This window comes from Diadema antillarum, unplaced genomic scaffold (genome assembly GCF_040938485.1).
Source record: "Diadema antillarum isolate AM-2024a unplaced genomic scaffold, OU_Dant_1.0 seq00000005_RagTag, whole genome shotgun sequence".
Lineage (NCBI taxonomy): Eukaryota > Metazoa > Echinodermata > Echinoidea > Diadematoida > Diadematidae > Diadema > Diadema antillarum.
Genome location: NW_027271127.1, coordinates 347,315 through 369,536, shown reverse-complemented (window position 1 = coordinate 369,536; position 22,222 = coordinate 347,315). Strand labels below are relative to the sequence as shown.

Sequence of the window (22,222 nt, the reverse complement as noted above, 5' to 3'; positions counted from 1 at the left end):
AAATGCTACCTCTTTACAGGCAAATTGTTCAATAATAATCCACATCAAAATATCCTGCTACCTTTAACAAGTGGGGCCGTTTCAAGTCGATAAAAGACGCAAAAACATGCATCAAATTGCACCATTTACACTATCAAAATGCAAAAAGTTCTCCCCATATGGGAAGGGGAAACATCCCCCTCGGGTATCTTTCAGCAAATGCTATAATGAAAATGATTTCTTACGGAAAAAAATGTAATGTGAAATTTAACAATAGTTTGTGTGCGGATAAAGAGCTTGGGACGGAGAGAACGTGAAAATAATAGTGGAAGGACGCGTTAAAAGGGGTTAAACATCCCACTCGGGGTATCTCTTAGCAAATGCTAATGAAAATGATTTCTTACGGAAAAATTATAATGTGAAATTCAATGATAGTTTGTATGCGGATAAAGAGCTTGGGACAGAAGAGAACGTGGAAATAAAAGTGGAAGGACGCTTTAAAAGGGTTTAACAGTTTGAAGTTCAGTCTCTAGTTCGGGATTTTAAAGGAGACCTCCGGATGATTGTCAGATTTTTACATTTGAACAACTATGAATTAGTTATACCAAGGACAGAGTTTCAGAATTTGTGAGAACTGGGATGAAGAATTAGAATAATTTCACAATTTAAAACAACTTGCGATGAACAAGGATGATGACATGGCAGAGTCACCATAAGAATGCATGAGTTGGGGCTCAAGGAAGCAGAACAAAAGAAGAAGGCATGCAAGATTATACACAGGTGAACTCGCAAGCAAGCGGTATTGTAATGGAATTACACTGCTACATTTCTGAAATATGTGAACCTGCTATGTCATCATCCTTGTTCAGTGTAATTTGTTTAAGGTTTTTCAAAGCATTGTTTCTCTGCTCAAGAACCACAATAAATTCCACAAATCTATACATGGAGTTGTCGATTTATGTACTATACATGATGTGAAATTATGAAAATCGTCTGGAATGTCCCTTTAATGAAAACGAGAAAGTGATAAAGTATTTAAATACGCTGTTGATGTTGGGTTTTTTTCTTTGATTTGTTTGTTTTGTAGTGCGAGGTCAAAGTGTCAAGGGACATGAAGGAGAAGAGAGGAATAAGTGCCATACAAACGCATGCAAAGTGAAACACAAAACTTAGAAAGAACTAGTAGCATTTATGACAGGAAACTCAAAATATAATCTATATGAATGACTTGAAACATTAAAAATTACGATATATGATTGAATAAATTCCCATTCGAATGATTGAGTTACTATTCCCTTGGTATATTTGAAATGAAGCTACGCGAAAAGGGCATGCTGCCAGCCGCCATATGGGGCCAGGGGTTTAGATTGATTGAGAAGAATGTTTGATTACGTCAAACTTTAATACTTGATACAGATCGCACGATGGAGGCGAATAAAAGGGGTTTATGTGAAATCATTGGCTCAGACCATTGGATGAAGTTGCAGAAGCACTTCAGAAGCTAAAGATATACGACATGTTTTTTTCTGTGAATAGAAATTTCTATTTCATTTTAAAAGTATTTTACTTAAATTTCAGTCTTAGCTCAATTTTATGACTACATGAGTTGAAATAACCTATGCATAATGGGATCAGTATACAGTTGTGAACGAAATGGTTTTCAGCCAGTTATATTATATCAAAATTGACATAGGCACGAGTAGGGCCTCCGTATAATTATATACTACTTTCTAAAGTGATTTAAGTAACGATATATGTCATCTCATTTGGAAATTAGATGTGAATCAATCTTGATGCTTTTGAAGTGAGGCAAGTATTGTGCGCAGAAAGAGATGCTGTTTGGGAAAATATAGACAATTTACGATGCAAAGAGGAGGTCTTGAATTGTATAATAAGGAAAACGAAAGTAATGGGGATAAAGGTTAAATGAAAAAGGTATAAATGCGATAATTATACCTTTTGGAAATAATATGGCAACAAATGTGAAACCATCGGGGAATGTTTTTCTTCATTGGTAGGAGCTCATTAGGCTATATTATACTTAGCAAAATAGACTTTTCGAATGATGGGAACAACTCGACAGTTATATACAGGGGAAATCCATTTGGTATCCATAAAGACGTCTGCATCGTAATTACTGGGAGGGGTAATAAGCCAGTTCGGAGTTAGCTCATGGGCACATTGGTCCGAATGACCTTTCTTTTGTTTTCTTCTTCTTCTTCTTCTTATTCTTCTTCTTCTTTTTCTTCTTTTTTTTTTTTGCAGTCGGTAGGGGCACTTCACTCATTTTGAGTGATATTAATGCGTAAAATTTATGTAACAAATGACGGAATTCATTGAACCTGTCCAAACAAAGAATAAACTTGCATAGACCAGATGACTAGAATGATCTGTCAATTAACACTTGAGAAAGTATCAATTTCATTATTTTGCTTTGAATGAATCTCTTTCTATTGATATTGCCAAATACCACTTTTGCCGTCTGGTGGATGTGCTGGCAAGCATTATTAAGGATTACATGGATAATCAATTACATCACAGATGCTTACCCTAGTGAATTCAAAAACCAACATGCTTGTTGGTACGAATCAAAGAGCGTAGGTTTCTATGCTCTTTGGTATACGAATGACCTTTCTTCTGCTCAAAGTGAATATTGCCCTGATATTTACGATTGACCATCCAGCTGAACGAACCTGCTACTTCTTTTGTCGTTAGAGGGCGTTGATATTCTAGGAAGACAGACTACACGTATACTGGACCCACAGAACTCTTACCGCTTCGTTCATGTGCAAAGAGCATGTGGGATTGCCCCTCCCATCCATGGCTAGCGCTCGCTGCGCTGCGCGACGCACCCGTAACCGTACCCTCGCTCGCTTGACGTAAACAACATCCTCTGGCTAGGCTCTCCTATTTATAGTGATCCCATCGACTCTCATCTCATCTGAAAAGTGTATAGCGTGGAGATGTGAACTTTTGACGGCGAAATCATGTACTTCTCCCAATCCACGCCACGGATAGAGAACATTGTCTTTTTGCTAACCAATTAACTTCAGTTTCTAGCGCTTGAAGAGCCTTGCAACGACACCTGCAGGCCGGCAGGATCGCGAGGTGCAACGGCACCGTCGTAGGAAAGGTGTATCGTGATCGTGGTGACAGTCAAATTGGTAAGCAATATAATGCAGTGGGTATGGGTCGTAGGATCAGCTCTCTCTCCCGAATGCTGCTGTGACTATGCATGTAAAATTTACGGTTCGGAAGTAGGTTCTTCCTCTTGTCTTACTCTAGACCTTGCCGAATAGAAAAGCAGTTAATAATGATCTCCACACATGCACATGAAAACTGACCCTTGTTGTTCAGTAAACCTAGAAATACATGCATGCATCTGGGTCTCCAAAGTCGAATAACGTAAGATTAAGAAGTCAAGTTTTAACACTTTTATTATAGTATTTACAAATGTTGGAGAATTGTTGGAAAATCTTGATTGCTTGAAATTCAGGTACATGTAGAAATGCTGTTCTGTACGCAAGCACAGTACAAATACATTCAGCGCATGCACCTTGGGTCGATCATTTGGTCTGAATGTAGTCACACAGTGGCTTTTTCTTTGGCGTCATTGAAAAGCAAAAAAAAATGTTCTCTCTTTTCCTCGGCCAAGTCTTGTGTTTAGATAGTGGTTGTAGCTTAGTAAAGCGATTGAGCGTGTGCATGAGTGTGTGCTGCCACTTATATCTTTCTCTTTCTTTTCTATCTTTTCTTCTTTCATTTTCATGTAGATACTAGAAGCTACAGCTAAATTTCCTTTTCCTTCCTATCAATAATTTCTTTGTGATTTTTTTAACTTTCTCAATTATCTATTTAACTGTATTTTCTCCCTAATTGTTCTTTGTTTTCTTCATTGGTTGTTTTCCCTCCAAGTACAAGGGTCTTTCCTTTCTATCCTCTCCAATATCTTTTTTATGTCTTTCTAATGAATTCTTTTCTTTATTTCCTTTTCATCCATTATAAGATCTTTCTTTCCTTCTTATTCATCTTTGGTTTCTTCCAGTTTGATTCATTTCTCATTCTATATTATTCTACCTAGTGCTTTACTGTTTTCAGTCTATACTTTGCTTTCCTCTGTTCTTTTCAAACATATCCATCTCTACTTTGCTTTCCTTTATAATGCAAGTTTCTCTTTCTATCCTTCCATTTAGTTTATATTTTAGTGTACCGTACCGGAACTCTATTTAGTAAACCTTTAGTGTCATGCTTCTCATTTTTTACATTTTCTTTCATTTCCTTTCCCCCCTTTTCCGAGCTATAGGCATTATATTCTTTCACCCTAGCCTTGTCTTATAACCACACTTTTTACAATCTTCTTTCGTTAACACACATACACACACACACACACACACACCCTCACACACACGCAAGTGCAGGCGTACATGCACACGAACACTCACAACATGAACAACCCCAATCCTTGTTCACTCCGATCCCGCGACTCGGTACAAGCCGAAAGAAAGGTGGAAAGGTATTATCTTTTTAAAGATACCATAGAAGAACATGCTCTGATCGCTATGAGTATGAAAAAGAGCCTGCATTCAGATCAGTTGTGTTGCTCGCTGCTGTGAATGTGTTACACCGTGCTGTCTGTACACCTGTCTGTTCATGTGCAACGCAGTTTTCGCAGAGTGGAATAGCTGCTATCGACATAATTCGACAAGTGTTTGAAAAGTGTCAAAACTGTGAAAATTCCTTTTCTACTGGCCTTGAATCTCACTCAGATGCAAAAATTCAAGGCTGTTGGACATTTAGAGTGAGTTTGTGCATGTTTGGAAATCATTTGATAAACTGGTTCGAAAGTACACTAGTGTCGTTAAGGCCATACAGACGGATTCAAAATGAGAATCAAAATAAATTAAGGCCTAACGCATAATACTGCTTTATTTTCGCACCCCACGTCAGCATATTGTCTGTGCTAGGCAATACACAGTTTATAAACCACAGCTTATCACTATCAGACATTCAAACCCTTTATGGGTGTTGACTCTATACATTGGAGTTTTTTTGTTGAGTCCTGTATTAGATATAATGCATCCTGCCAAGCAGTTATTCAAGTTCATCTACAAATGTATTCATGAATATTTATGACATGTCAAGTCTCTTTATTCTAAACCACTTTACTGGCAATTACTGCATGGGTGTTGAAACCACTGACACTTTAGCTTGGCAATTGTACACTTTACAGCCCTATATTATCAGTGCAGGATTACCTACCCTAATTGAGCAGTGGGTGCGAATTCGAGTACCTATCAGGCACCGCGGGTTCGACAGCATGTGTTCCATACTGTGCTGTGTGCATGCATAAAGTGTGATGCAGTGTGTGTATGTGTCAACATGAATGTGCGTTATGAAAGCACTTATGGTACGCCACATGGTTGCTCTAATGCCCTTCCCTGCGCGACGTGATTGAGAAGAGACAACAGGGTGCTGTGCGTGCATTGGCACAATACAGAACGCAATTAGTGATAAACTTTTGTCGTTTATTCATGATTTTAGATGAGTGAACACTGTGTTATTATCTCAAGCAGGGGATCACTTAACCTACATTGTATTGCAGAGGACATTTTGTCCACTGCCTTGGTGAAATTATTCTTTGAAATAATGGGTATAAGTTAATATTTACTTCCATTTTTGTGAGCCATCTATTCACTCATCCCAGAGATGCAACACTTGTATCTAGATTAAATTGCATGCATTACACTGATTGGTCTTTTGCTATCAATACCCATATTCATAAAGGCAGAGTCATTCTACATACATGTACTTATTCAGGGCTCAACACTAACTTTTTTGTTTGGTGGCCTGTTCATTCTGAAATCTTTAAATCAGAAAATTTGATGCCCCCCCCCCCCCCCCAAAAAAAAAAAAAGACATGTGGTGGCCTGAAATAAATGAATTTGAATATTAGTTTCTTGATTGGGCAAGTACAGATAGATTTGGTGGCCTTGCACTTTAGAATTTTTAACAGCCGTGGGCCACCGAGCCACTGCTAAAGTTGAGCTGTGTGTATTAGTGAATGCTTCCATTAGTTGGGTTTATAATGTGGACTGCATGCCCATGGGCTGTGATACAGAGCCTTGCAGGACTTTAAATGTACCAAAGAATATTTGTAATCCTCCCATGACTTAAAAAGATTTGTCGGTAACATATGACTTCAACAATAATATAGCAAGTAAAGATGAATCAAGACTTGTTCTCTTGATAAGTAGATGAATGCTTTGTTGTAAAGTTGACTTTCTTTTTTTATTTTTTATGTATGTTTGTTTGAAACTTGTTTTTTTTTTTCAGTTACTGGTACACAAAATATGCAGTAACTGTATTTTGGCTGTTACAACTATTCATTAACATCCAAAATCTCATTCAACTATTTGAAGAAGATATTGACACTCCTTCGTAATCCACCAAGATTTGGCTAGGTCATACACAAAGTTTCGTACAGATGAGCTGTTTACTTATTTGTACATGTATACATTGTACAGTGTACAGTATGTACATTACATGGTTTTATGTGAAATACCAGATCAATGTATTTTTGTACCCACGGAGCGAACATCATTCTACTCTTTCCACCTAGCTATACTCTAGGTTAGTTCTGCCTGTCACCTTAGTGTACAAGTTGGCTAAGAGGCCGATGTTTGCATTTTGTGGAGCATAGCCTAACATTAGGTTTATATGGACTTTGCCCTACCCGAGAGGTAATCTGAAGCCATGTACCATATAACACGTAACATATCTTATCAGAAACATGACAGCCTATTGCCTTTACTTTAATAAATCAAGTGGTTTTAGAGACCAGCAATGAAGTTACATTCAAATTCACCTGCCAGTCACCTGTTATGAGCAATCACTATCTCTCGACAACCATAAAATTTTCACCACTTCAAAAACTTTTAAACTGATAAGTGTCATAGACTACTGTAAGAGAAGAAATTTTCATGGTGTTGAAATTTTCGGGCATCTCACACAACCAGAAACTGGTGTGAAAATTATACAAGCATGCAAATATTATTGCTGGCCATATGTTTCAGTGGTTCATGTATTTTAGACACAGATTTAAAAACATGCGAAACTTTATCTTGCCCTTTTGAGCTCGAAAATTATTCATGCAAAAATGTCTGCTTTTACAGTATGTCAAACATAGCAAACAACCATCATCACATTCCCATGATCAGAGTTTTGCCACACAAAGCAGGCAGTATTTTAATGGACCGTATCAGCTCAGTATTGTAACAATGTGTATGTTGAAGAGCTTGTACACAGCAACACATACGGTAGTGGTTACTTAGACCCCGTTTACAGTGCGGGGCTGGGCTGAGCCGCAGCTGAGCCCAACCTCCATTGCGAGGCCGAGCCCCGCAATTTTGTCCGTTTACACTGCCGGGCTAGGCCACGCTTTTGATTCAAACGTTTCAATATTTTGTCGTAGTGGCGCTCTGCTTGTAAACAACGCAATTTGGTATTGTCCGGTTTTCAGACCCTTTGCCAACTGAATTCTGTGGCGACTTAGTCGCCGTTCGGGCAAAGGCCTTTGCCGAAGGAAAAAATCTTTTGCAGGAAAAAACAACCTTAAACTATACTAGTTTTCGACGTTAAGGGGGTTAATATCCTGAATATCCGAAATAGTACAGGCAGAGGGTTTGGAAGCCAGACTAAAATTAGCCGCCCATTTGGCCCAGTTTGCGTTTACACTGAGAAAAGGCCGGGCTCGGCCGCAGCTCGGCGGCGGCCAAGACCACCTCCAGAGCGTGGCCTAATGCGAGGCCAATTTTGGCCTCACATTTGGCCTTTTGCGCATTTACACTGAAATGAAGGTGGGCTCGGCCGCGGCTCGGCCACGGCCGAGCCTTGCACTGTAAACAGGGTCTTCGAAAATTATGCCAATGGTGAATATATCTGCATGCAGGTTAGGACGTGTCTTGACAGCATTGATTTTAATCATCTTCAGGATTGCATTTTTTATGGAAGTTTGTTTTAATTTGAATCCTTAATAATCTTGTGTACTGGTACTTTCCATACGGGTACTTTGTGTATTACAATGTACAGTCGTGTAATTATACTGTACATGTATCACCCATGGATACAGCATAGTACAGAACATGTACAATGTAGCATTTGTAGTATCGGTACAAAGTAAAGATTCATAAATGTGTCAGATTTGTTTAATTCAAAATGACAAACATGACTCTATAATGGTTAGTGGTTTCCCTTGAATGACCTTTCTGTACAGATTTGGTGAGGATATACATTGTACGTGTAAGTTAGTGTATGAACTGGTATATTTTTTAAGGTTTATCCATATGTAATTCTACACGTAGGTGTTACAAAAAACATTTCCCACTTTGATAATTCAAAGACTATATCAGATAAACACTGACATTGATATAAGCAATAGATGAATAGTGTACAATTTTGGTGGAGGTAATTTTAAAATGATAGCATAATGTCGTTGGAGTGACAAGACCTTGTTTCTCAAATTTTGGTAAAATGACTTTGTTTGGATTAATGGTCAGATAATCAGTTAAGTCATGTCCTCTCCAAATCCTAGATGTCTTACCCCAAAAATGAAGCCACCACAGCATATCAAAGGAAAGTCTGTCCCATTTGACATACACTGTAGTGCTTTGGCTGCCATGTCTTGTTTTTGTTTGTTTGTTTTTTGCTCTCTGGAACATTTGACATTTTGTAGATATAGGAGGTCTTGTCGCCCCAGCGATGATAAATCAGTTTTATTAAATTCAAGATTTATTTTTAGTTAGGGTTCAGGTTTTGGTCTATTTTCAACCCTCCATACAAAACTTCAACTTTGCACAGGAGTCAGTTGGTGCATTTTACCCTTTACTATGAATTCAGACTCTATGTGTTCAGGGCAATCCATCATGAGTTATTAATAAAGTATTCATGTGCCTTGTAGCAAGAGACCAGAAGCCTAGTCAGCAGAGCTCTAAAAAAGATGAATTTGTGGTATTCATGTCTACGAGCAGCACCCGCGGAAATCCGTGGGTCTGAGGGCCTCATATTTTTTTTTCAATTTATTCATATTTCTTTCGCCCTGTTATTAGTTTAAAAAATGGAACTTAATTCCCGGGTTTTTTACATACATGAGTCCTCCTGGCCTCCACAGACACACATGTTTTATCTTCATTCGAAAGCTTGAAAGTAGCGTACATTGTATGTCATGATTCATACTTCTTTTACCACATTTTAATTGAAAAAAAAAAGAAGATTTTTCCACCAACGCAATGTCCTTTCCCATAATGTTGACACACTTGTTTGATTGATCACGACACACACATAAACACACAGACACACACACAGACACCTTTTCGGTTCATTAAAAAGATGCAAATAAGTTATATCATCATTTATATTTCTTTTCCCACATTTTTATTTGAAAAAAAAAAACGTCTGTGCCCCTTCCACCCGATGATAATCTCATCTGAGGGTTATGACTTGTTCCTGAAATGCATTTGATGGATCATTCATCGTTTTTTCTCCCTCTCTCTCTCCGTCTCTTTCTCTTTCTTTCTGATGTTCTTTAATTCCCTGTGGAGAACATGTGTCTATATAGACAAAATCAATCTTTTCATTTAACTACCTGTTCATGTGACTCGTACTTTTGCTGTATTTTTTTACTTCATTTTTTTATATATTTCATATTTGTTTGTTTTCATCGAAAATTGTGGTGTTTGCGTGTGTGTTTAAAGAATTGGCGCTGGAAGTACACTATTCCACTGCTCAGTTGTACAGGATATAAATAGAGTGTGAGAGATGGTGAGGAAGAGAGAGCTAGACAAATTTCCAGAGAATGTTTTCTGTCCTCTTTCTGTGTCTTTTTATTTTTTTTTTTCTGATAACATTGTTTTTTTTTCCCCCTTTCGAGAACATGTGTCTGCATCAATGCAATAAGGCCTTTCAGAAAATGACCTAAAAATCTGACTCGGATTATCACTGTTTTTTGTTTTTGACTTCAAATAATTTTTATTTATATTTTTTCCTATTTCTTTATTTTACCAATTTTCGTGTTTTGTTTTGTATTGTCATTTTTTTAATGTTTTACCCCTTTATGTGGAGGAATAGGGCTGAGAGGGTTTGGATGTGCATTAAAAAAAAAAACAACGCAAAAAAGAGAACAAAAGTATTTTATAGGGAGGAATAATCATTTTAGGGAAGGGAAGAAAAAAAAAAGTTAATTCGTCCATGTCCGACGTGTGATACATGGAGTCGTCTTACACCTCCCGTGTGTACGTACTGTATTCAATATGATGTATACAGTGTCCATCCGGAGCACGCAGCTGAGGCGAATCACCGAGTAAAATCTCGCAAGTCTCAGATCATGTGTACGCAGACAGCTGTAGGTACTGACCAACACCACGATTCTAATGTTCGTCACTACAACATCCTTATAAATATATCTCCTGAAGAATTCTGTGGATTTGGTTAAAATTTGATAAAATACCAATGCTTAGATTTGCAATTCCCGGCTGACCCAGGCTGCTCGTACGTTGCACATACAGTATGCAGCAATAGGGCTTACAAAGTATTGTGTACACTGATTGACTCGTCTGCTCAGATTATGCAGCGGCGTGGTCATTATTGCAATCCCTTTCATGAAAGGCAAACACATAGCCATACAGCAGTCTGTGTACAATGACATGTTGTGAGGGTAAACTCAATGACTCACCTGAGAGGTGCAGAGGATGCTGCAGTTGTGCGAAATAAAATACAGCATTCGTAGCTTCCCGTGTACCGAGAACATATCATGATATGCAATGTACAGGCCACTCTACGCAATAATCTACATTTGTATTTGCCCGTACCCAATAATATATGCATAGTGCGTGTATAATCCATTGTCTCCGCGAACGATCAGCTGGGCGGGCGAGAGAGAAAACCCGCCGAAAGCCCACTGCGACAACAGAACTCCACGCATATGGCCTATAACTATCGCCCATAACTATCGCCCATGGCGAAATACTGTAGGCAAGTTCCCGTGTAGGCCCCTATACAAATGTATTACCGTGCGTACGCTCTCTGCGAGCAATCAACTGGGCGATCACGAAAGATGATCTAGAGCTTTCGCTGCACCCCATTATCCCGCTAGAGCTTTCGCTGCACCCCATTATCCCACTGGCACCCCATTATCCCACTGAAGCAGGGGTCCAGCGCATGCTTTTGTTTTTCTCTGTTTTTTGTGCCGCTCTTGACGTCAACACGGAGGCGGAGCGCGGACGAAACCCGGACGGGGAATAGGAAAAACCCTCCCGCTTCCGATGGCACCGGTCTCGGGGGCCCGGAGCCAACGGCTTTGGAGGAGATAGCCACACAAAAAAAGCATGGGAAGGCATGGGGGCGATCCTTACGCGATTATAATATGTTCACTAGCAGCACCTATGGAAATCCACGGGTCTGAGGACCTCATATTTTTTAAATTCATGAGACATTCTTTCGTCGTGTTTTTAGTAGTTAAAAAGAAAAAACTTTACTATTTTCTCCTTACACCCTTTTCTACCAATGGCCATCCCCTCCTAACACCTGATGAGCTGAGGAGCCGGTGCATGGGATGGGACTTTTTAACAGCACCCCTGGAAATTCGAGGATTGTCTTTTCGTCCCCTCTCCCCCCCCCCCCCCCCCCCAACGCACACAGACACTTCCGGCACCAAAATAATACCCGTGGTAACCCATGAATTGTTTTCTTACCCCTCCCCCCCCCCCCCCCCCCCCACCAGACACACTTTTGGCTACAAAATACACAATGATAATAAAAAAAATCGTAAAAAATGTTCCCAAGAATGTTAATGACTTCCCGGGTTTCTTGCCCAAAGATTCTTCCCGTCGAAGCAAGGGGGGGGGGGGGTTGCCATTTTCATTTGCCCTGCATATCTCCCCCTCCCCCATGCTATTCACCCTCAGTCTCCCCACCCGTTGAAAAAGAAAAGACATGAGCCCTTTCTGGTCCCGCGCACACACATCTTTTCTCTTCATTAAAAAGCTGAAAAGTGGCGTTATGTCATTAATAAAATTTCTTAAATCCCACCCAACGACAATCCCATCTAAGTGGGTCGTCGTCCGTTCCTTATGTTGGTAGACTTGACTGATGGATCATTACACACACATATACTGTAGACACACATTGCACACACACACACACACACACACACACACACACACCTTTTAGATTCATTAAAAAGATACAGATTGGTTATATCGTCATTTATATTTCTTTTCCCACGTTTTAATTTCAAAAACTCGAGGATATACAAACTGTAAGTTAGAGATAGCACATGTTTTAGAGTTTGTAGTGTGTCTATCACCAGCAATGGGCAAGATACAAATAGAGGCTATCAAATGTACATATTGTGCAAGTTTGCCAAAATTTCACCTGCTGACATATGTGCAAGGTACTAGCACTGATCTTCCATGCTGCAAGCGCTGTCATGATGATCAATGTTATGCCTGGTGAGCAATGTTTTAGATATTATACAGTCAAACCTGCCTTTTGCAGCCACCTGTAGCAGTCATTTGGCTTATGCAGCCACTGAGAAATCCCTCCTTGAAGAAAAAAGCCACATTGAAGACTCTGTGCATAGTGATATGCAACCCATCTGCCGAGGCCAGTGGCCACAATTTTTGTCTCCCCCAGTAGATAATAAAGATGCGCAGACCCGGAAAGCGAACTTGTGAAAATGGGTCTACGTGTAAGCGCTAAAGAAGAGTCGATAGCATATGGTGTCTGTAGGAAGCTTGCGCCATCCGTCCGCATTGATGCGTTCAACTAAACCACAAGGTCTATGTGCTTTCAACCTGTGTGTAGCCGCCACAGACCCATAAGGAGCCATTGTCCAGCTGATAATTCAGTGTGTTTTAAAATTCCGATATGTTGCCATGCCTGTCATGTATGGCTAATAAGTTAAGTTCAGATAATTAATAAACAAATTTGTGAAAAGCTTGATGCCTGTATGCACGTTAGTGTGCAGTTAGCTCATTGGATAATAATAACGGCAATGCTCAATGCATGAAGCTTGTGCATACTTTTTAGTGAGTGTATGTGCACATACATACATGTACACATGAAAGTACTTAGATGTGTACAACCATGATACATAAATGTACATGTATGCAATCCACACAAAATGTCAGATAACCTGTCTATAGCAGCCACCTGTATATAATGACCACTCTTTTCGTCTTCCTTGGGTGGCCGCAATAGACAGGTTGGACTGCATTTCACAAACTCTAAGAAACAAGGATACTCTGTCATGCTCAATTGTGGGTTATAATGTTCCATATATACACCATCAGCCCGGTGCAATTCAGTTTCACTGTGCCCTTTGGCCTCAAAGAAACAATGCCTGGGCCATGTTTTATGAAGAGTTAAAATTGATTATTATATTTGATTTCTATTATAAGTCAATGGCAGCCTGTGTGGTAAGGAAATTTATAATCGATTTAAAGATCTTTTTGCTAAAACGGGGTCTTGCCTGCACTCGCATTGCTTATAAATATATAATGTCATATCAGTTTATTTCATTGACAGTGAGATCATTCAATTTGCAGGTTACCTATTCCTATCACTGGTGTGCCTGCCATCTGTTGGCAGGCACACCAGTGATAGGAATAGGTAGTGCAAATTCGGAACTTAGTAAATTTGATTGCAAAGGTGAAATAAATGGCCACACTTTCCTTGCTACTTATACATGGAATCTCATGTCGGAAGGAAGACATTTCAGCTAATGCCTAGCTGAATCCCAAAATGTTGCATGCTCCAAACTTTTTCATATGTCAGTGGTAAAAGCTAGTGACATCAAGGTTCCTGATAGGTACGTCTTTTATGTTTTTAAATTACACAACATGCAACATACTTGTCTGTGTTGTTTTTTTTTTCTCACCAGTGTGCGGACTATTAGATTGCCTTGACCATGGCAGATGAACAAACTGACCAGCAAGAACCTCCCACTGGTCAGGGTCTACAGCAGAGCAGCAACGTAGTACCCCTTGAAGAGGCAGTCTCTAATGTTGACCTTCTGCAGGATATTCCAACCCCAGACCCACAGCCTTTGATAGAGGCTAAGACGATTGCCCTCACATACCATGCCAATTTTGATACTAACTTCGGTGACAGGACAGCCTTCATCACAGGGATAGCACGGTACATGGAGGAAGCAACAGTACACTCTGAGATGGTAAGGAATGTTATTTGATCAATTTTAGTATAGTTTGCAACGAACACTCTTTAAAATTATAGCAGACTTTCAGCATCCCAAATATGTCATTTCCGAGCTTCCAAGCAAAATGTCAATTACCCATACGAGTAAATGCAAATGAACAAAAACAAAAGCAAAAAACGCAGAAGGAAATAAAGAATTATGACCCTATGAATCATCTAAATTAGGTCATGGTATTTTGCATGGTTCAATTGAGCATAAACCTCCTTTTGTAATATTTACAATGTATTAGTAATGCAAACATATGGATGATTCCTGCCACATTGGAGATGTGATGGGCTAGAAAAATAATGGAATGACCAAGATAGAACAAAACCCTAAAAGCACTGAAAACTATGAATCATTTACAGGGATGATACAATGTATAAGCAGAGGGTCCTTGCATGTGGAAAAATAATTAACAGTTTCTTTTCAAAATCATTACTGAAATATCGTGTAAACAACAGCAAACAATGGGAGAAGAGTATTATGTCATTTAACCAAGGCAGATAAATGATAGCCCCTACAGGTTACTATCATCGATGGTAGATTCTTCCATCAAATTACTCAATTCACTGCTGCTCCTTATATGTTTTTTTTTCCTTTTGTTTAAGATTTTGTTGATCTGTTGTTGTTTTTAGCTCACCTGAGCCGAAGGCTCAAGTGAGCTATTGCGATCGCTCTTCGTCCGGCGTCCGTCGTGCGTCGTGCGTCGTCCGTCGTGCGTCGTCCGTCATGCGTCGTCCGTCGTGCGTAAACTTTTTACATTTTCATCTTCTTCTTGAGAACCCCATGACCGATTTTCACCAAACTTGGCAGGTAGCATCCCTAGGGGGATAGGATCTCAATTTGTTCAAATGGGCACCATGGCCCACCTGGGGGGCCCCAGGGGGGCCCAAACACCCTAAAATTAAGGAATCTTTAAAAATCTTCTTCTCTAGAACCAGAAGTGATAGGGCTTAATTGATACGTTGAGTAAGTACATTGATGACTGTAGTTTCAAGTTTGTTCATGGGGGAATCAGGGGTTCCCCCCTTGGGACCCAGGGGAGGGGGGTGGGGAGGGGTCCTAATGGGGCCTAAATTGTACATTTTCATCTTCACTTTGAGATCGCCATGTCTGATTTTCACCAAACTTGGTAGGTAGCATCCCAAATGGGCTCCATTGCCCACCTGGGGGGTCCCTAGGGGGCCAAACCCCCTAAAATTAAGGAACCTTTAAAAATCTTCTCTAGAACCAGAAGTGATAGGGCTTAGATGATACTATGAGTTAGTACATTGATGACTGTAGTTTCAAGTTTGTTCATGGGGTTGGCGCAATCAGGAGTGCCCCCCCCCCCCCCCCCCTTAGGACCCAGGAGAGGGCTGGGGAGAAGTCCTACAATACAGTTGTAATGGAGCCTGAATTGTACATGTTCATCTTCTTCTTGAAAACCTCAAGATGAATTTTGACCAAACTTAGCAGGTAGCATCCCTAGGGGGATAGAATCTCAATTCCTTCAAATGGGCACCATGTCCCTCTTGGGGGGGGGGGGGGGGGGGACTAGGGGGCCCACCCCCCCCCCCCCCCCCCACATTAAGGAATATGTAAAATCTTCTGCTCTAGAACCAGAAATGATAAAGCAAAGTTAATACCATGAGTTTGTACATTGATGACTTTAGTTCCAAGTTTGTTAATTGCAGATTCAGATCCAGGACTGCCTGCCCCCCCCCCTCAACCCTAACCCTAACCCTAACCCTAACCCTAGGCCCCCCCCCCCCCTCAACCTCCATATGCAGACCTAAAGTTTCCAATGTTCTCAGGTAAGAGTGTGCAAGAATGCATGGAAGGTGAAATTGCGATACTCAGGTGAGCGCGTGACCCGCGGGTCTCTTGTTTTCATTACCTTCAAAAATAACTTTCGATATGGCTTTTATTTCCTTTGTTAGACATGAAAATGAAAATAGATGGATGGCTTGTTTAATTTGTTGGATTTTAAAGCTCACCTGAGCAGAAGGCTGAAATGAGCTATTGCAATTATTCATTATCTGACATTTGTTATACATTGTATTACCAAATGTGGGGTCAGTTTTCACATTTTGATCTTCTTTTTGAAAATGCATGGTCTACTGTCACAGGTGTTGATTGCCGTTGTGATAGAATACTATATTTGATATAAATGTAAATCAGTGAACAAATGGATGGTACCCCAAAGCTCCCAAAGTTTTCTACCCCCCCCCTTCCAGAATTGTGGAAGATGACCTTTGCAATACTCAGGTGAGCTTAGATCAGTTTCTAAATAGTTTTTGAAATGTTTCTATGTTCTTTTCAATCCCATGCATGTATAAAGGGAAAAGGAAAAAAGCTATTGACAGTTATCCATTATTTTACCTGATGAATATTTATTTTCATATCAATTGACTTCTGAAATTCTCATATTTCTTTGCCCTGCAGAATAAAATTTTGAAAGAAGGAGAAGAGCATGCAGTCATGTTGTACACATGGAGGAGCTGCGCAAGAGCTGTGCCCTCAGTAAGAACACATTCCCCTTGCCATGTGATATGTAGGGTTTGTTCCAACTCTCTGAAAACTACTTGAGTGATATCATGTTTAAAAAGAATTACCTTGCAAATATGAATACCATACAAAGACAAACTGATGCATAATATTTCAGGTCCTGATTAGAAACAGTTTGTAGGTATGATGTTTTCGCTCAATTTTCACCAATCTTATATCAAGGTATGGCGAAGAATTTCAGAAAAATGGTGTGTGAAACCATCTTTTTATGGAAAGCACCTTTTTTACGCTGTCATGGCTGTTGTTGCATTTCCATGCACTTCTTGTCCAGTTATAAAAAAATTTTTCCACATACAGTACCTCCGTGCAAAAGCTCAGAAAAGGATTTGATGGATTATGGTGAAATGCCAAGATAATTTGTATTCTCATCACACTGCAATCAAATGTTACCATATCAGGCTTGATATGGCGATGAAATTCAGTGTTGTTGTTGGCGTGTTTTTGTTTTTATTGGGGGGGGGGGTTGGTTATTCAAACAAAGTGTATAGTATCATATAATCAAGAAAATAATTCAAAACTTGAAATGTTTCTGTGGCTTTTTTTGTTCAGGCTTATTACACAGGCACTTGCATCATAGACACAATGTACAATGATTAAAATCCATTGTCATCTCTTTATCATTATGTTCAATGATGTCATTGTATTCTTATTACAGTATTTTGTGTTTTGCCATTTTCGTTTGGTACCATACTGGCAATAGCTTCATGCCATTTGACAACATTATATTCCTGAAATGCTGATGAATCAAAAGAGTTCCATAGTTTCCATAGTTTGAAAGATGCCTGGGTTCTGAGTAAATTTGTTTACAGTGTTATTCCTGTACGATACTATTTTGTACATATTGATTTTCTTCATATCTCAGAATTGTTCATTTAAGTTGATTTATGCTTCAATCAATTCCCAGGGATTTGGTTTCAAGTGGTTGTCTTACAGAATCCCACAATGAAGTCAGTAGTAGGGGCTTATCCTGTAGGCTTGTTTTGCACATTAAAGGGGTCGTACAGTTTTGGTTGAGACCTAATTTCAGGTTTCAAACATTTTTTGGTGACATAATGAGAAACTTCTTATGAAATATGAAAGAACATGTAATTCTATGAGGAATTCAACGTTTATTTGACGAAAATTAGTTTTGAAACGGCTGAGATATCCAAAAAAGAGCAATTCTAATAAAGTGTGGGACCCACACTTCATTGTCCCCGCCGAACGAGTTCGAGCAGGGGACTATGAAACGGGCTCCGTACGTGTGTGTGTCTGTGCGTCCGTCCGTGCGTCCGTGCTAACGAGAGTATGCTTGTGTGGCTAGGAGAACAATAGTGCACAATAGATGGCCTTTATTCCGTCAGGCTTGTGTGGCTAAAATTTTTGCTTGTGTGTCTGTTTTAACAAAAGGGAGAACAAAGGGGTAGACACACAAGCATATCACCGTAAGGTTGTCCGTGCGTCCGTGCGTCCGTGCGTCCGTCCGTGTGTGCGTCCGTGTGTGATCAAAATGTTCAATTTGCTACTTCTCTGTCATTTATGAGCCAATTTTGATTCTGTTTGCTTTATATGATAGCACTACATGGGAGCTTTGAAACTTCTACACAGAATTTCAGTCGCGACCTTTGACCTTGACCTTTGACCTATATTGTACATTTTGCTACAAAATGCTACTCCTTCGCCATTTCTAACCCGATTTCGATTCCGTTTGCTTTATGTGATGGCACTAGGTGAGGGCTTCAAAACTTCTACACAGAATTTTGACCTTTGACCTTGATTTTTGACCTACAGCATTGTACATTTTGCTACAAAATGCTACTCCTTCGCCATTTCTAACCCGGTTTCGATTCCGTTTGCTTTATGTGATGGCACTAGGTGAGGGCTTCAAAACTTCTACACAGAATTTTGACCTTTGACTTCTTTGACCTTTGACTTTGATTTTTTACCTATATTGTACATTTTGCTACAAAATGCTACTCCTTCGCCATTTCTAACCCGATTTCGATTCCGTTTGCTTTATGTGATGGCACTAGGTGAGGGCTTCAAAACTTCTACACAGAATTTTGACCTTTGACTTCTTTGACCTTTGACCTTGATTTTTGACTTATATTGCACATTTTGCTACAAAATGCTACTTCCGGCGGGGACATATATTACGCACCGCGTAATTTCTACTTTTCCTTGTTACAATTGTTTTGTTTTACTTTGTTTTTGGATGCTTCAGTCATTCCAAACCCGATTTTCATCAAATAAACTTTGAATTCCTCTTAAAATGGTATGCTCTGTATTATATCATATTAAAGTGTTTTCTCGGTATCTCGTAAAAGTTCAAAGATACCGAACAGTTTACAGTTTCATGTTAAGTGAATAGTGATGTGGTTGCAGTCACATATGAATTAGAGTTGATGTCACCATATATCACTCTCCATTGGTGTGTACATGAAGCTGTCATAAAGTCACATTTAAACGATCAGTGATTTAGCAATAACAGCCCCTTTCCCTTTCAAATTCATCACTGCTAGGTTTACGATAAATTTGATGGGTGCAAGAAGGACATTCGGTGAATATGTAGAGGTCATTGAGAGACTTGTCAGTTGATGACATACATGATACAATTGTATGCAGATATGTGTTTGTTATCAATATCACTATTGGGTTAGAACATAAATCTGAAAAACTCCAATGTACTTGTATCTATTCTGGATCCTGATGAATTTTCTGCCATTCTGTATCTTGATCGTATTATAGTCCTTAATATTCAGTCACCTTGAATGTGGAGTGACTTTGCACCTACCTAGTAGTCGAACTCTCCTTTTTTGACACTGTATATTTTACATGTATGTATTCTATTTCAGATCAAATCAAACCTACAAGAGAACAGAAGGGAAATCAAAGAGACATTCGTTGAGATCATGAAACCAGAGATTGCCAAGCTAACAGCATTTATGCACTTCCAGGTGAGTAGGAAGCTCTGAACAAGCTTAATTGTTGAAATTCATGAATCATCATTTTGTGATTAAAGTCATCATAACTGTTACAGCAATGGATCTCTGTAAATGTCACATTTTCTCTGAAACTATTTGGGTTTATTAGATATGTTTTCCAGTAAAGGAGACCTCCGGATGATTTTCAGACTTTTACATTTGAGCAAGTATAAGTTGGTCATACTGGGTAAAGAGTATCAGAATTTATAGTGATTGTGATGAGGAATAAGAATGTTTTTCAAAGTTTATAACAAATCACAATGAACGAGGATTATGACATGGCAGCTTCACAATAAGAATGCATGATTGGGGGCTCAAGGAAGCACAATGAAAGAAGAAAGCATGCCTAAATTCTACACATGTGAACTTATTAAGCAAGTAGTATTGTAATGGAATTACATTACTACATTTCTGAAATGTATAAGCTTCGTATGTCATCATTCTTGCTCATTCTTGCTGTTCTTGGTTTTTTTCAGGTTATTGGTTTCTCTGCCTCAGGGCCACAATAAATTCCACAAATCTATACATGGAGCTATTGATTAAATATACTATGTGATGTAAGATTATGAAAATCGTCTGGACTTCCCCTTTAAGTGATCCTTGCAGGGATGTTTTACCAGAGATAAGAGCCTGTTTAGGAAAATCTAGTCATGTGTTCTTGAGTGTAGTGTAAAGCCAGATACAATCGCAGATTGCTGACCATGAAAAAATTATGAGCACCTCGAGAACTAAATGGAGATATTGCGGTTGAATAATCAAGCAGGAATTTTTATGTATCTTTGTAAAAATTTATCATTACTAAAGACTCTTAGATTTGTTTACTTTTGATAATCAAATTCATAATTATAGCATGCGATCCACTCCTTGAAGTCAAGAGTATTTTTTTCTTATCCTTTATGTTATGAGACATTCTGTATTCTGTTTGTTTGTCATTGTGTGTTTTGGTTTGTCTTTGTCTTGTCCTGTTCTCACATCTTTCATGCCTTGAACACATTAGATAATTAAAGTTGAATGAATAGTTTAACAAATTTTTGGTCAGCCGAAAACAAGGGACACTTCCTTCTGACTGCTGCCTGCCACAGCTTACCTGTAAATCTCTGTACCTAATTTTCATTGTATATATTTTTTTTCACTGTTTAAATGATATGTTCCTACATGTAGTTGTATATGTTTGTTTGGTTTTTTTTAATTCATGTTCCTTGCTTTGGTGAAATGAAGAAACTCGAAATTAAATGAAATTTTTGCCTGACTCAGTATTATGGGGCTTTTATTAAATGAAATATCATGACCGCATCAGAAAGTACAAACGTATTTGTTTTGATGCCTGTCAAACACTGTTGGGTTAAATTTGGAAAAGCAGTTGATTGTGCACTAGGTCTAACTGTTTTAGCAGTGGTGCAAATCAACTTGCATACCTAGTACAGTTTACAGCATTGTACTTTCATTCAGTGCATTGTGTAGAAAAAAACTTTGGCGTGTATTTTGCTTGCGAATCTTGGCTCCTCGTTAAAGGACAAGATCGCCTTCATTAACATAAGGATTGAGAGAATGTATAAATATTTGTAGGACACATCATTGAAAGTTTGAGGAAAATCGGACAATCCATTAAAAAGTTATGAATTTTTGAAGTTTTTGTGCAGTCACCGCTGGATGAGAAGACTACTGCAGTGTATGATGTCACATGCATACAACAATATAAGGAAAATATTTAGAGAATTTCACAAAATTTCATCTTTTGAAAAAAGTACACATTCCCTTGACTCGTTACTGACATGTTATGGGTAATATTATTCCCATTGCCTTTAGAAAGAGGCAAGTCAAGTGCTCTTTTATTATGCAAAAAAAGTGAAAATATGTTGAATTTTCTTTATATTTTCGTTATACTGTTGTACTCATATGACATCACGAGCCTTAGTAGTCTCCTTATCCAGCGGTTCCAACACAAAAATTTTAAAAATTTATAACTTTTGCATCGATTGTCCAATTTTCCTCAAACTTTCACTAATGTGTTCTACTAATATTGCTGCATTCTCTCAATCCTTATGTTTATGAAGGTGAACTTGTCCTTTAAAGTTTCATGTTCACGAAAATTTCTGGTTTTAAGTGTGCGTCTGCACTGGGTATGTAAGTATACAGGTGCAGAATGTATGTTTGTGTCTGCTTGTGTGCATGTGGATATGTGTTTGTATGTGCTTATGTTTCTTTGTCTTCTTTAAGCCTTAGCCCAGTGTGTCTGTCTCTGTCTCTGAAATAATTTTCTGCCATATCCATTACCCTAAAGCAATACAATACCATCTCTAGTCTGCAATAACAATGGTATTAATATCAAGTATAAATTTGCAATTCTTATCTGCTGTACACATAGTAGTGCCATAATTAGGTGATACGCTATCAGCATATTGTAACGTAACCACTTTCACCACTCGGGTTGGGGATTCCAATCTGGATCCCGTGTTTAAATTGTCATTGCAATTAT

The 22,222-nt window shown here is 38.9% G+C and overlaps 1 protein-coding gene across 2 annotated transcripts in view; it reads left to right on the top strand.

The window, feature by feature from the left end:
• The first annotated feature begins 2,854 nt into the window (after nucleotides 1–2,854).
• The window catches only part of LOC139724934 (cytoplasmic FMR1-interacting protein 1-like), an 83,749-nt gene continuing 64,381 nt past the window's right edge, over nucleotides 2,855–22,222 (top strand). For both annotated transcript variants that reach the window (XM_071636055.1, XM_071636054.1), the window contains exons 1-4: nucleotides 2,855–3,143; nucleotides 13,916–14,206; nucleotides 16,661–16,738; nucleotides 19,618–19,719. In XM_071636055.1, coding sequence (XP_071492156.1) covers nucleotides 13,943–14,206; nucleotides 16,661–16,738; nucleotides 19,618–19,719 — 444 coding nt within the window. In that variant the 5' untranslated portion in view covers nucleotides 2,855–3,143; nucleotides 13,916–13,942. The remainder of the gene's footprint in view (nucleotides 3,144–13,915; nucleotides 14,207–16,660; nucleotides 16,739–19,617; nucleotides 19,720–22,222) is intronic.